The 14,118-nt window shown below is 33.0% G+C and overlaps 1 protein-coding gene across 1 annotated transcript; it reads right to left on the bottom strand.

The window, feature by feature from the left end:
• Window positions 1–403: 403 nt before the first annotated feature.
• Window positions 404–8,112, bottom strand: LOC7458171 (glutamate--cysteine ligase, chloroplastic). The gene is made up of 16 exons (XM_024596911.2): window positions 7,892–8,112; window positions 6,683–7,022; window positions 6,021–6,171; window positions 5,710–5,817; window positions 5,108–5,200; window positions 3,904–3,987; window positions 3,675–3,743; window positions 3,527–3,597; window positions 3,375–3,443; window positions 2,765–2,858; window positions 2,546–2,635; window positions 2,374–2,454; window positions 2,025–2,117; window positions 1,453–1,533; window positions 882–951; window positions 404–771 (listed from the first exon to the last, which is right to left on the bottom strand). Exons 2-16 carry the CDS (start codon window positions 7,018–7,020, stop codon window positions 683–685), a joined length of 1,581 nt encoding a protein of 526 aa, XP_024452679.2. The 5' UTR covers window positions 7,021–7,022; window positions 7,892–8,112; the 3' UTR covers window positions 404–682.
• Window positions 8,113–14,118: the final 6,006 nt, after the last annotated feature.

A 14,118-nucleotide genomic window follows, 5' to 3' on the forward strand; every position in this document is an offset into this window, starting at 1 on the left:
CGCAAGATTTTAGCGATACAGAATGTAAACCCTGGTTAAGCAAATGACCATGAATTAATTACCTCCTAGAAGAGCATGGCATTGAAGGATCTACAGCTGGGGAAATGTGGGACAGTATCTGAAGAGCAGAAACTTTTTTATCATATGATGAAGCTAGGTAGCGTCATTCTTAAAATGAGCAGTCAGTTTATTTTGCATGCACCAATGTTTGAACCGAGAATAGGTGCAAGGTTGAAGGTTTGATGCTGTTCACATTTCCATCACCAACCTTCACAATCCAATTTGCATATTGTGATCAGTGAAAACATGGTTAATTTGTGAAAATGGAATCGATCAACCATATGGGTTAACCATTTTCATCAAGGATGATCACAATGATGATGCATGACACAAGGCGAACAACTTAACCATAAATGCTTGTGAAAAGCATACAATTAGTTTGTTATTACTCTGGAAGTAAAAAAAAATATTCACTCGCTCCAAACTATCCGGGTGTATTCAATGAGAGTTTCACGAGAATCCTCGTACCAAGGATTTACATTGAAATTTATTCAGCATAAGACAAACTATCAGTAACAGTAGGTAAAAATAGTTCAGAACATGAACAAGGCTTACACCCAAAGTAAACAGAGAGAATTACATAGCAGGACACTGCTGCAGAGATTCAAAAACCTAATTCACCTTAGTAAAGTAGCTCTTCAAAAACAGGATCTATAGACTGCCCCCACTTTCCATGGTAAAGTTCCAAAAGCTTCTCTGCTGGTGTTATGCCTGCCATAAGATCATTAATATTCGTGACCATCAAGAAACAACTTATGCAGGTTAACTTTAGACTAAGTACTGGGGAAACATGCAAAAACACGTAGATATTACTAAGTTACCTGTGCTGGCCACCTCAGCCACTGCGTTCAAGAAACCAACTTCCTTGAAGCCTCTCCTTTCTAAGCCATCCTGAAGAAGAACAAGTGATTTTTTTGAGAACAACATTTTACTAAAGTTGAACTGACTCGGGACGTCCCGGAGATAAGTACAAGTCCAAGAAGAAGTCTAAACGCAACAAACAACCTTTTTTATGAAAACAAGCATAGCTTTTTATGATCGGGCTGAAATTTTGTAAGTGCAGTCTCCAAGCCCAGTTTTATAAGGGGGTCAGCTAGCTTTGTTTTCATGTCCAGATTCAGCTCAGAAGATGTTCAAAAATTTTCTTTAATTATTTTAGGATTTATACAAAATTTTATATGGTTAAGTTTCCTTCTTGGGTCAGTTCGAGCTCCTATTTAAACAACACTGTGTGTTATTTTTCATAAAAGATTGATTATTCAGATTATTGATATTCAGAATTTAGGGCTTGAAGAACCCTAGGTTATATCTTTTGCTATATGCTGCTTCATGAACAAAAGCATATTGCAGTTTGACTTAACCAATTAACATTATTCGGGGTGGGGGGTTTACCTTAGCTAGCTTTAGAACTTCTTCAGCAACGTGTCTCAACAGCCCATCCCGGAATGGTGTCTTTAGACCTGTCTTTGGAACCTACAAACAAGATGATATCAGATGCACTGTCGTGACTACGAAAGACATGCAGACTGTGTGGTAGGATAAAATTAAATAGCAAGCAAGACCTATCCTAATTAATACCACATATGCTCATCTATATACAATGCCATGACAGATATCAAAACACAAACCTATGCCTCTACCAATGTCAGGTTTCATGAACTTGCTTCATGAATATTGAGAAAACATGAACGAAATTTTCAGCAAAGTTAGAAATTTTCATTGTCCTCAGCAAAGTTTGAGATTTTCGTTGTCCATTAGATCACCATATTGTGGACCCTTCTATGGCAGCCTAAACATATCCCAACGGAAGAAATGCCAACAGGGAACACAACCCACCCAACCAAGACTTTTTTTTACAATTGGACTACACAGGGTAATGGTCTTTTGCCTATATTCAGTCTTGTTTGAGGCATTTTATGACTTGAAAGGAGATTGACTTAATATAGGTTGTAAAAGTGTGTCACCTTATTCCTTAACATTTGTCTTTCTTCAGAAGTCCAGTCAGCTGTCATGTCTAGAACACTTTGAAGTGAGTCTTCATCGTATAACAGCCCTACCTGACATTTGAAAAAAAACATATCAACATGAAAACAGTGCCAAACTACAAGATGACAAAGCAATGAAACATGCTATGGGTACAAGATTGATATCTTCAAGTTACACATCCTTGCTACTGTAACTGTTCTAGGATTCTATCATATTCCTTATAGCAATGTTCATTCCATCTAAAAATTTCGCTAGTCACATCAGAAATATACAAATCATGCAACCAAAAAATGGAAAAAAACAAAAAGGATCAAAGGGGCCAACTACCCAAAATGCTGGCAATGCACATAACCTCCTCCAAGGCCCTCCATCAGCACCCCTCATCTCTAAGTATCTCTTCAACCTGACCTGAATGAGATGAGTAAGCAATATGCTTCGAATGAGTCAGGATCAGAACACAGTATCTTTAGCAAAAGAACCAAAATGAAAATAATTTAACCTCGGGAAATATTGTTGTCAAATGGTTTTCCCAGTCATTAAGAGTAGGCAATTCACCAGGAATGCATGGAAGTCTTCCTGCCAAAAAGTCCTGCAAAATTATAAAATGACCATTACTTCTTGAAAAATTAGCATACCTTATCATCCCATGATATTCCTGAAAAGCTGGTGCAAATATCAAAGGCCATAAATTACAAGACTATTAAGGATAGATAGAAACCCGGAATGACATTCCAGTACAGTCAATATACTTCTCTTTCCGATACACGAAATACATTGGAACATCAAGAGCATAATCAACATACTGCTCAAACCTGCAAAGGGAAAAATAAAACAAAATTGTCATCTTGTAATCAACTTCGTACACCAAGTGCTTGTCCACTTGTTTATGCAAGTATTCATGCAAGCATTATGAACTTAGGCTTTCAAACATACATGTAGCATGTATTTGAATGCAGGAATGGGTATATTCCACATGTTTATTTACACCTGATCTGCAAACTGATAAAAGAAACAGGATTGATGCTACCCATCTTGAATCTTTTTAACTCAGTAGTCGGAAGTCATGATGGCTCCTCTTAATCATAAACAAACTAGCAAGGAGTGAATCTATACATGTCATTAGATCTATATTTACACAAACAATGATCATATGTGCTCATAATTGAAGCGATCTAGGTTCCTGTACATCACAATGTTCAGAATAACAAAAGGCTTGAAAAATATAGATTATGTAGTTGGATTTCCAAATCCACCCACCCTCCACCACCCCAACCCAAAAATTATTATCTTAAATGTTATTTTCCTCTCAAATAACAAGTTAAACTTACCCAAAGTTGTCATCAAAAACAAATGGGAGCATCCCAGCACGGTTGTTGTCAGTATCAGTCCAGATATGGCTGCTCAGGTAAAGAAAAGTCACTGGAAGCCCATGGGAAACAAATTTCATATTAAGTACAACAGTACAATTACGTTTAGAAACCTTCTCTTGCTGAGATAGCCATTTGGTTTTCCATCAGTGAAAGGTGAGTTTGCAAATAGAGCTGTTGCTATCTGTTTATTTTCAAAAAATAACAAATCAGAAAATTTTGCAGTGAAAAAAAAAGAAGGAATATAGAAAAGTTTCTCACCGGCTGCAAAGCAAGGCCAGCACGAAATTTTCTTATCATGTCAGCCTCGGAACTGAAGTCCAGGTTAACCTATTGAAAGTCAATTTTTAATATAAATAAAAGTTATCAATATGCATTAGGAGAAAAATTCGCTAAATACAAAAAAGGAAGTTTGAGCTACAAAATTAGCCACCAGGCAAAATTTTGCTTCAAAATGACTAAACCATTGAAAAAGCAAAATTCATCTGACCTGAACAGTGCAAGTCCTAAACATCATATCAAGTCCTAGTGAGCCAACTTTGGGCATGTAATTCCTCATGATATCATATCTTCCCTGAGACAAAATACATGTCAGTAGACATGCAATTAAAATTTACAAAGACAACCATGATTATAAATAGCACAAAAAAAAGGAAGTAAGGAGAAGTATTAAAAAAGGGATTAATTGAAAGGCCTAGTACTGCAGGGATAATAAACATATATTAAATATCACTGATGGTGTGTCACAGACTCACATGATAGATTGGAAAGGATCCTTTGACAAATCCAATACTTAAAGCAGTCCGCAAATTTCTAGAGGCTCTTTCCTCTTGACATGAACATTTAAATCAGTCTACATATACAACTTTAGATAGCTTATAGCAAGAAAATACTAGGGGGGTGTAGTTGGCTGAATAGTCAGCTTAAAGCCACAAAACTAAACAATTCCCAAGAGATTGGCATAGATATGTGAAAGCTCAGAGACACAATCTGCCATATTTAACAAAGAAGGAAGCATTTGTAGCATACTGTGAAGGAAGGACAAATCCATGGGGGACCAGGGGTTGCCCTGCCCCTCCCCCCTGCTAATACAGCATATTAGGTTCTGTTGTATAGAAAATTTTCATTTAATCCCTGAAAAATATAACTGTTTTCCCTTGAAAGCCTTTTTCATCAATAATTTTAACCCTCCAAAGATAGAAAATTAGCTTTCCTTATTAGAAGACGACCCATTTGGTCCTCTTTTCTTACAAAATTTTAGTTTGAATCCTTAAAGACGTTTAATTTATTTTGTGTCTTACAAAAGATAATGAGTTGACATATCTAAGTACTTTTTTTCCTCTACTTTTTCATAGGGAAAGGAATTTTCACCCCCTCCCCCCTATCTGAATAGTCCTAGATCCATCCCTTCTATGAAGGTTCGACATGCAAAAGGCAAACAGGAAACCAATGAAACAATATAAAAACCATGAATATAAATCCATATGATCATAATTTTATTTATTCCATCCCTTTTGTTAGTGACGCAAAAACTCACTTAAAAAGTTTATAAGGGCACATTTGTCTTATATGAAAAGCATGTTCAAGCTAATTCTGTGACAACTATTACCTTTTACTTTCCTCAATTATCCATTTTATATTTCCATGTAAGTTAATTGGATAAAAGAAAGTATAAATTGATTGAATGATTATACCTTGGGCATAATAGGTATGTCTTTGAGTACCCATTTAGGCTGGAAGCCAATTCCTAAGAATCCAATTCCCATTTCCTCTGCAACAGCTTTCACCTGGAGAAATTAACATAAGTCAAGCTCAATAGGATGTATTGTGTGTGTGCAGGCGTTTCATTAGGCATTTGAAAAGAGATAAGTACCACCAAGCAATATCATATTCATTCATACAATAATAAAATTATAATGCCAACAATTAATAGAATCCAAGTCAAGATCGACCCAAAATTAATTCGAGAAAGTTATAAGATAAACATAAAGAGTTGATGTAAAGGAATGAAAAATTCTAGAGAGAAAAGGATTTGAAGCATAAAAATGAATAATCTGATCCGATATGTTTTGGACGGTGAACTGGAATCAGGTAGACCACAGAACTATGCACATATACCTTTTTTTGGCAAAACATGAAGAAAAACATATTTTTTTATGGAAACAGATCATTTAGATGTTTCTCAGACGTCATTTGGAAAAAAGACACTTGTCCTATACCACAACAAACCTAGAAGTTGAATTAACCTCAACACAAGTCATGCAAATGCTAAAAAAGTATAACGATCTCAATTTACCTGATAAAGGTGTGAATTAACTTCTGCACAAGTTTGATGCAAAGTTTCTACAGGTGCTCCACTGAGCTCAAACTGACCACCAGGCTCTAATGATATGCTTTGCTTCTCCTGGGCACAATAATTAAAAGCACATAATCAACAACTCACGTGCCGTTTGAGAAAGCAGCACAAAGAATTCCATTGTAAGAGATGCATCTAGCTTGTATATAAACAGTAGAAAAGAAGTCCAGAACAAAGTATATGATATGCATAAGAATGAGATGCAATCAGCTATGGAAAAGCAATGAAGATAAACATGATGACCATTTTACCTGTTTAAGTCCTATGATGGTGTCACCTTCCATTATTTTGTCCCAGTCAAATCTCTCAGCAATACCATGAAGCAACTCTGCAATCTGTTCATATTTCATAGGGCGCAAAGTTCCAATCTCAAAACCAAACTTCTCATGTTCTGTACCTATTCTGCAAAAGTAACACATGTAAACAAGCAAATACCTTGGGTACAGGTAAAACAAGAAATCAAATATAAAGACCCCGATAGAATTGAGTATCAATGAAAACAAAATGAAATGGGATATAAACGAGGTTGTTAGCAAGGACGAAGGAAGAACTCTTCTTTAACAGAAGGTGCTTGGACTTACAACTTGAAAAGCATACGAAGCACTACAGTATGAGATAGACTAGTCAGAAGGGTACAAGCACAACAAAACCTTCCCACTATATGTTCGATCATAATTGACCTTTGGTAGATACAAACATGATTTGTGTCAGAGTATTTGAATTGCAAGAATTCAGGAACCACTACGATTTGCAGAATTTAGGAACGGTGGAATGGGCCAAAGAAGAGTCTTTTATCCATATGCATGATTTTAACAATATACCATTTTTCCTCGGGGATGCAATCAGTGACAAGGTCTCCAGCAAGAAGACGATACCACCCTAATCCAACTATGATCAGGAACTGAAAATTTACCTCCAATTTTCCTTAGGCTTGCAACCAGAGGCAAGGTATCTAATAAGATCCTCTTTCGTTAGTGGTTCTGTGGCAACGACAGCATCTTCTGTAGGAGGGCTTGCGGCGACAACAAATTGATGCCCTCTTTTCATTCCTACGGACAGACTCTCTGAACTCAGAATCTTAGGTGTCTTGCTAGAATTACATGATAATGAAGAGAATCTGGCGGGTGTTTCCTTCAGCTTAGATGCATCAATGTTACTAGCCATACCAATAACCACATTTTGTGCAGTTTTACAGCGGCTTATATCAGTAGGTATACAGTATGATGGACCAGCCTGGGAAACCAGCGTCATGCCTGCAACAACCCACATCCATCCTTTCAATTACAACTTATAAAGTCAACACGAATAGGAATCAAGCATCCAGAGAGAAAATTATGAACACAAACAAATTACATGTCAACCAAATGTAAAACATCGGGAAAGTTAGTTATACAGAACTTATTCAGCCAGACTCAAAGTGCATTGCAGCTCCAAAATAAATTCACTCACATTGTTTCACATGGTTCTTCAAGGTAACATCTATGCACCTTCTAAATTTTAGCCATTGCAGGTCATATTGGAACCAAAAATACTAAATTTTAGCCATTGCAGGTCATATTGGAACCAAAAATAAAGACATATCTCATACATTCAATAGTTTCACATAATGCCCCTTTTCAACTTCACCACTTATATTTTCAGTAACCAAAACACAAAAAAGTTCATGAGCGTACTTCCAATAAGTTTACATGATACACTTATTTTGAAAACTTTGCTGTCCATTTCAAATTCACATACATATTCAATATTCAAAAATCAGAAAACGCTCGAGGCATCTACTTCACTGCATATCATCTCAGGATAAACAGAACCCAGATTAGCTTATCCAACTAAGTATCAATAACAAAATCCCTTCACGTAAATCAGAAACGAAAAAAAAAAGAGAATTTTGGCATAAAAAATAAAATCCTCCACTTCTCCTTAGTTTCACAATACCCAATTCACCATTCAACAAACACAATAGTCATTGATTCCCATTACATTTCTAACACTATATTAGAAAAACAATAAAACAAAAAAGGTTTTCGCGACAAAAGACCAGTAACACGATCAAGGCATCAAATGAACCAAAAAAAACCTTATAAAAGAATGCACTTGTTCACATAAAAGACAGAATTTTTACCTTGAAGAGCAAGAGAAAACAAAAGGAATTCTAGGGCTCGCAGTGATTAGATTAAGGTAATAATAGTGGCAGGTTTTGATGGATTGAAGAGTATCAAAAAGGAGAAATTTTTGAGAGAGCGATAGCTAAGAAAGGAGAGAGCTTTTGTTGGGTTGGTTTTGCGGTGAAAGTGAAGAGACGAGAAGATTAAAAATGAGTGCGGCACTGCAAGGCTGCATATTGCATTGCTTAATTGCTTTTATGGTCCACTTCTGCTGGGCTTCTTACACGTCAGCACTTTTATAGATTCTCCAAGCATATGCAAAATACCTTAATTAATGTGTAAACTAGTTTAAAAATATTTCTTAACTAATACAATGGTACATACATCTTAGTAGTTTGTCCGTCTTCACTGTGTTGCGAGGAAACAAGTAAGAAAAGTTCAAATTTTAGTGAATTTTTTGGCATTATTATTATCTTAAAAAAATAGTTGTTTTGAAAAAAATTCAATTAAGTTAATTTTTTTTTATTAACGTATCTCTTATTTATCTTAGCAAACACAAGATTTTTAACTATAATTATTGTTTAAAAAAAATATTTTATAATTATTAAGGTAAGTTAACAAAAAAAAATTAAAATAGTATATTCATATTTCATGTGTAATTGAAAGATTAAAGAAAAAAAGCATAAACATGGTAAAATCATGTCGAAAATGTATTTAAAAACTTTGAAAGTAAAAAAATAATTTTAATCAAATTTTAATGAATAATTTATTATTGATATTATTAATTTCATATCATATACATAGGAATTGAAAAACAAATATTAAGATTCAAATAAAAAATTATAATAATATTTAAAAACCATTTTAAAACTTAAAATTAAGAGAATCTAGTAAAAAGATTTTTGGAGTGTTAAAAAACCCAAAAAAGAATAATTAAAAAGGATTAGACCTGGCATTTGACATTTCAACAGCAAATCAAACTTACTAACCAACTGAGCTATTATTTGAATTAAATAAATATATTAATTTATTTTATTACTTTGTATAAATTATAAAAACCTTTAATTCTTTTAAATATGTAGTATAATATAATAATTTTGTAGGAGTTACAGCTTGGGTGACATGAAAATTACTCATAAAAATTAATATTGACTAACTCATCACAAGACTGGAATTCAAGCATAAAAAGAGAGAGGGAAAAAAAAATAAGAACATCTGACCATTTTATCAAGTGTTCATTGACTATAAGAAAATTTATTGGGAAGTCTCTACGTTGAAGATTTCATTTTGTCATATTCCATTTTTATATTTGTTTAAATTTCATGAGAATGTGCTATTTTTTATAATAATAAAATTACATTTTTTTATATTAACCGTATCCCTCTGTAAATTATTTGACTTTAGAAAGACTTGAATCCAGCGACCGAGCAACGTCTTAATCACTGTACTAAGTTATCTTAAATAAGCTCCGGCCGCCGTCAACTGCGAGGAAATACAGGACAAGGACGATGATGTATTTGATGACCGCAACAGCATAGGGACATGGGGTCTCCGATCTAGAAATCCAGTGATGCAAGAATAAATTATATTTTTTTTGTGGAAAAGGTTAGAATAAAAATATTAGATTAGCGCACAACAACGAAGATTCCTGGCATTTTCCCACTAACAATGGAGCTTATTAGTTTGAATTAAAAATTATGTACGACATATTGCTTGTAATCAAATTGGTCATTTGCTCTCCAGACATATTACTAACAAGATAATATATTTTTTAGATTTTTTTATATTATCATATTAAAATACATCTAAAAAGTGTTAATTTATTGTATATATGAGTTTACATTTGTGCGTTATTATTTAATATATCTTTACGAAATAATCTTTGGTTATTACGTAATATATTAAAAGGACTCAGTGTTTCTATTACTGTTTACATAGACACAAATCACTGTAGATTGGAACAGTGTAATGACAGTCCAACTCCTGACACAAAAAGTTGCAATGGTAGCGGGGAAGGGATGTAGATGTCTTTTTGCTGGGGTGCATTTGACATTAAATGGATGGTTGGGGGAAAATTGTCACAACAAGTTTGGGTGGGGCTGCAGGTCATGGGAAGTGAGCACATGGCGCTGGCGCTGCCCATGTAAGGACACCTGGCACTTCGGCTGACTGGCCCTTGTGCGAGGTAGACCGAGCGCCACAAGGCGCATGGGCAGCCCTGCCCTTGCACGGGACAGACCAGAGTGCCACATGGCGCAAGGGCTGGACACAGCCACGCCCAAACCCGAGTTGGGCGTGGACCCGCCCACCCCAAGTTGGGCGATTAGGCATCCACGCCCAACCCCAGGTTAGGTCTGGACGCGTCCATGTCCAACTTGAGGTTGGGGCTGGACGCGTCCATGTCCAACTTGAGGTTGGGGCTGGACGCGTCCACAACCACCCTTATGTTGGGTCTGAACGCGTCCGTGCCCAACCACATGTGTTAATATAATAATAATGTGTGTTATAAATATTATTTTTTTCTCTTATAATTCAAAGTGTTCAAATAAAAAATAGTATTATTTGTATTATAAATATTATTATTTTTATTATAACTCAAAGTATTGATATAAAAATATTATTATTTGTGTTGTAATCATTCTTGAAATTCTTAATATAATTATTTATATTATAAATATTATTATTTTTATTATAACTAATAGTGTGAATATTAAAAATATTATCATTTGTATTATTATTATTATTATCCATGTGCACCCCAAGTTGGGTGTGGACGCACCTGCGCTCAACTCCAAGGTGGGCGTGGACCCTGGATGCATCCATGCCCAACTTGGAGCACCCAGCCACGCCCACACTCAAGTTAGGTCTGGACGCTTCCACGCCTAATTTGATGTTGGGGCTGGACGCGTCCACTCTCAACCCCAAGTTGGGCTAGACGCGTCCACTCCCGCCTCCAAGTTGGGTCTGGACGCGTTTGCGCCCACCCACATGTGTTAATATAATAATGTGTGTTATAAATATTATTTTTTCTCTTATAATTCAAAGTGTTCAGATCAAAAATAGTATTATTTTTATTATAACTCAAAGTATTGATATAAAAAATATTATTATGTGTTGTAATCATCCTTGAAATTCTTAATATAATTATTAATGTTATAAATATTATTATTTTTATTATTATTCTAAATATTCATATCAAAAATAGTATTATTTATGTTATAAATATTATTATTTTTATTATAACTAATAGTGTGAACATTAAAAATATTATCATTTGTATTATTATTATTATTATTATTATCCATGTGCACCCCAAGTTAGGTGTGGACACATCCTCGCCCATACACAAGTTGGGTGTGGACGCACCCGCGCTCAACTCCAAGGTGGGCGTGGACCCTGGACGCATCCATGCCCAACTTGGAGCACCCAGCCATGCCCACACCCAAGTTAGATCTGGACGCGTCCACGCCTAATTTGATGTTGGGGCTGGACGCGTCCACTCCCACCTCCAAGTTGGGTCTGGACGCGTTTGCGCCCACCCACATGTGTTAATATAATAATGTGTGTTATAAATATTATTTTTTCTCTTATAATTCAAAGTGTTCAGATCAAAAATAGTATTATTTTTATTATAACTCAAAGTATTGATATAAAAAATATTATTATGTGTTGTAATCATCCTTGAAATTCTTAATATAATTATTAATGTTATAAATATTATTATTTTTATTATTATTCTAAATATTCATATCAAAAATAGTATTATTTGTGTTACAATTATTATTATTTTTATTATAATTAATATTTTTAATAAAATAATTGATAAATTTGAAAAAACAATTATTATAAATATTAAAAAATATTATTTTTTATATTATAAATATTTACATTAATTTTTATGAAAATAAAAAGTGAGCTTGCCGCGTAGCGCGGTATCCACCTAGTTTCCTCTATAAAAAAATCTCAACAGTAGTCTCTTTTTCTCTACAGTTACAAAAAATACAAAATAAATGTTTTTCCTATTTCTTTCTTTGTGGCACAATGCGCATAAGAAGATGATGCAAGAAAAATGGAAGGCAGCAGCAATACTCAACTCAACCATAAAATTCAAGAGAAGCAGGTCACATTTTTCTTTTGTCTTATAATTTTTCTTGGAACTCTTTTTCCCTTTTGGTGATTATAACAATAGGATAAAAATTCTCGGAAAAAAAACTACACAAGGATAAACATTCAATTATACTTGTAAAATTTTAATGTCAATTTGAGAAATTCATGCATACCATGAAAGGTGGCAATGGTGGAGTATAGTACAATTTCATTTTTTACTAGATAGGTGGCACGTGATTCATCGCGGCCAAGTTAATTTTTTAATTTAAAAAGTAATGTTTAAGCACTGTTAATGTTTTTTTTTAAAAAAATAAAATTGTATGACTCGAATTATGGACACTATTAGGTAGAATAAAATAGTTTAATTTAATCATATGATAAAAAAAAAAAACAACGAGAGTAAATGCAGTGAATTTAAAGAGAAAACATGACCAACAGAAAAGGAAAGCTTGTAAAATGAGAATATATATATTCCAAGATAACTAAATGCTAAAGGCAAAAAAAAAAAAATGAAAATAACAAAAAAATCCCAAATCAATTCGAGTTTGCATGGCAAACTCATGACTCGGATAGTGAGGCCAAGTCATCTTTATAGAAAGCAACTATATATATATAAAAAAGCTAAATTTTTAATCAATTCAATGTTGAAAGTTAAAATTAAGAAAATAATATAAAAAAACATTAAAAAAATTGATGTTAATCTGGGTTAACATCTCATATTTGTGACCCGGTTTATGAGATCAAGATGATCATATTATAAAAAAAAACTTGATTTTTAATAAATCTAATGTTGAAGGATGATAATTAAAGAATAAAATAATTATTTTTTTTAAAAGAAAAAAAAAGTAATAAAAAGAACGAGGAATAAACTTGATATAAAATAGAATGATGTAAAAGTGCTGAGCCAATCTTAGCGAACATGGAAGATGCATGGCTCGGATCATGAGACAAAGTTATCATCACAAAAGCAAAACAAAAAAAATAAAGAAGTTTAATATTCAATAAACCCAATGTTGAATGATGAAATTAAAAAAAAACCGGTGAAAAAAAAAGACTAGTATTAATTCAGGCTAACATTTCATACATGTAACCTGAGTCACAAGACTGCGATCACCGCACCAAAAAATATAATGAAGCCTAGTTCTCAACAAATTAAATGTTGAAGGATAAAATAAAATTATTTTTTTAAAAAACACAACCAAAACAAACAAAAAAAAAATTAAAAAAATGAGGACTAAATCTGATATAAAATAAAATGAAATAAATGAAATAAAATGACAAGGGAAGAAATTAAAAATTAATTTTTTTTAAAAAAATAACAATAAAAAGAACAAGGACCAAATTTGATATAAAAATCAAATAGGATCAAATGTTAAGGGATAAATTGAATAAACAAAATCAATAAAAAAAGGATTCAAAACAAATAAAAAACAATCAAAATAATGAGGACTATAATTAAAATAAAAACAAAATGTAAAACCAATTTTAAAAAAGGAACCAGAGCAAATAAAAAGTAATTAAAAAAATAAAGATCAAATCTAACATAAGATAAAATAAAATAAATAATGAGGGATGAAATTGATTTTTTTTTAAATAACAATAAAAAGAACAAGGATCAAATTTGATATAAAAAATTAAATAGAATCAAGTGCTAAATGATGAAATTGAAGAGAAAAGAAAATAATTCAAAAGAAATATAAAAAAAAACAATAAAAAAAATGAAGTCTACAATTAAAATAAAAACAAAAACAAAATGGGAAACCAATTTTAAAAAAAATAAACATAAAAGCATTGCAATTGAAAATTATACATAATTCTTGTGAATCAATCCTGTAAAATTTATGCCAAATAGTCAACGAAAATGATGAATGAAAATACGTACACGTTTCTTGGAATGGGTTACTGCTCGGCGGCTTACACCTGACCACTGATAAAAAGACAAGTGGCTTCGTACTTAAAAAATAATTTTCTAGTTGAAAGCCGAATATTTCAACAGCCATTACAGTCCAAACTAAATATATATATATATATATATATAATATTATTTTAATGCTAACATGCCGTTTCTAGGAAAATCTGTACCGATTTAGAGCCGTGTGTTATTTTGATTGTTCTATTCATATTAAAATAATATTTT

Source organism: Populus trichocarpa, chromosome 3 (assembly GCF_000002775.5).
Source record: "Populus trichocarpa isolate Nisqually-1 chromosome 3, P.trichocarpa_v4.1, whole genome shotgun sequence".
NCBI classification, from domain to species: domain Eukaryota; kingdom Viridiplantae; phylum Streptophyta; class Magnoliopsida; order Malpighiales; family Salicaceae; genus Populus; species Populus trichocarpa.

Coding starts and splice junctions, on each gene's coding strand:
- LOC7458171 (XM_024596911.2), bottom strand. CDS start 7,020: ATGACGCTGGTTTCCCAGGCTGGTCCATCATACTGTATACCTACTGAT. Junction 3,744..3,903: donor TTAGGACTTGCACTGTTCAG/GTCAGATGAATT, acceptor GACTTTCAATAG/GTTAACCTGGACTTCAGTTC. Junction 2,455..2,545: donor TGACAACAATATTTCCCGAG/GTTAAATTATTT, acceptor CATCTCATTCAG/GTCAGGTTGAAGAGATACTT.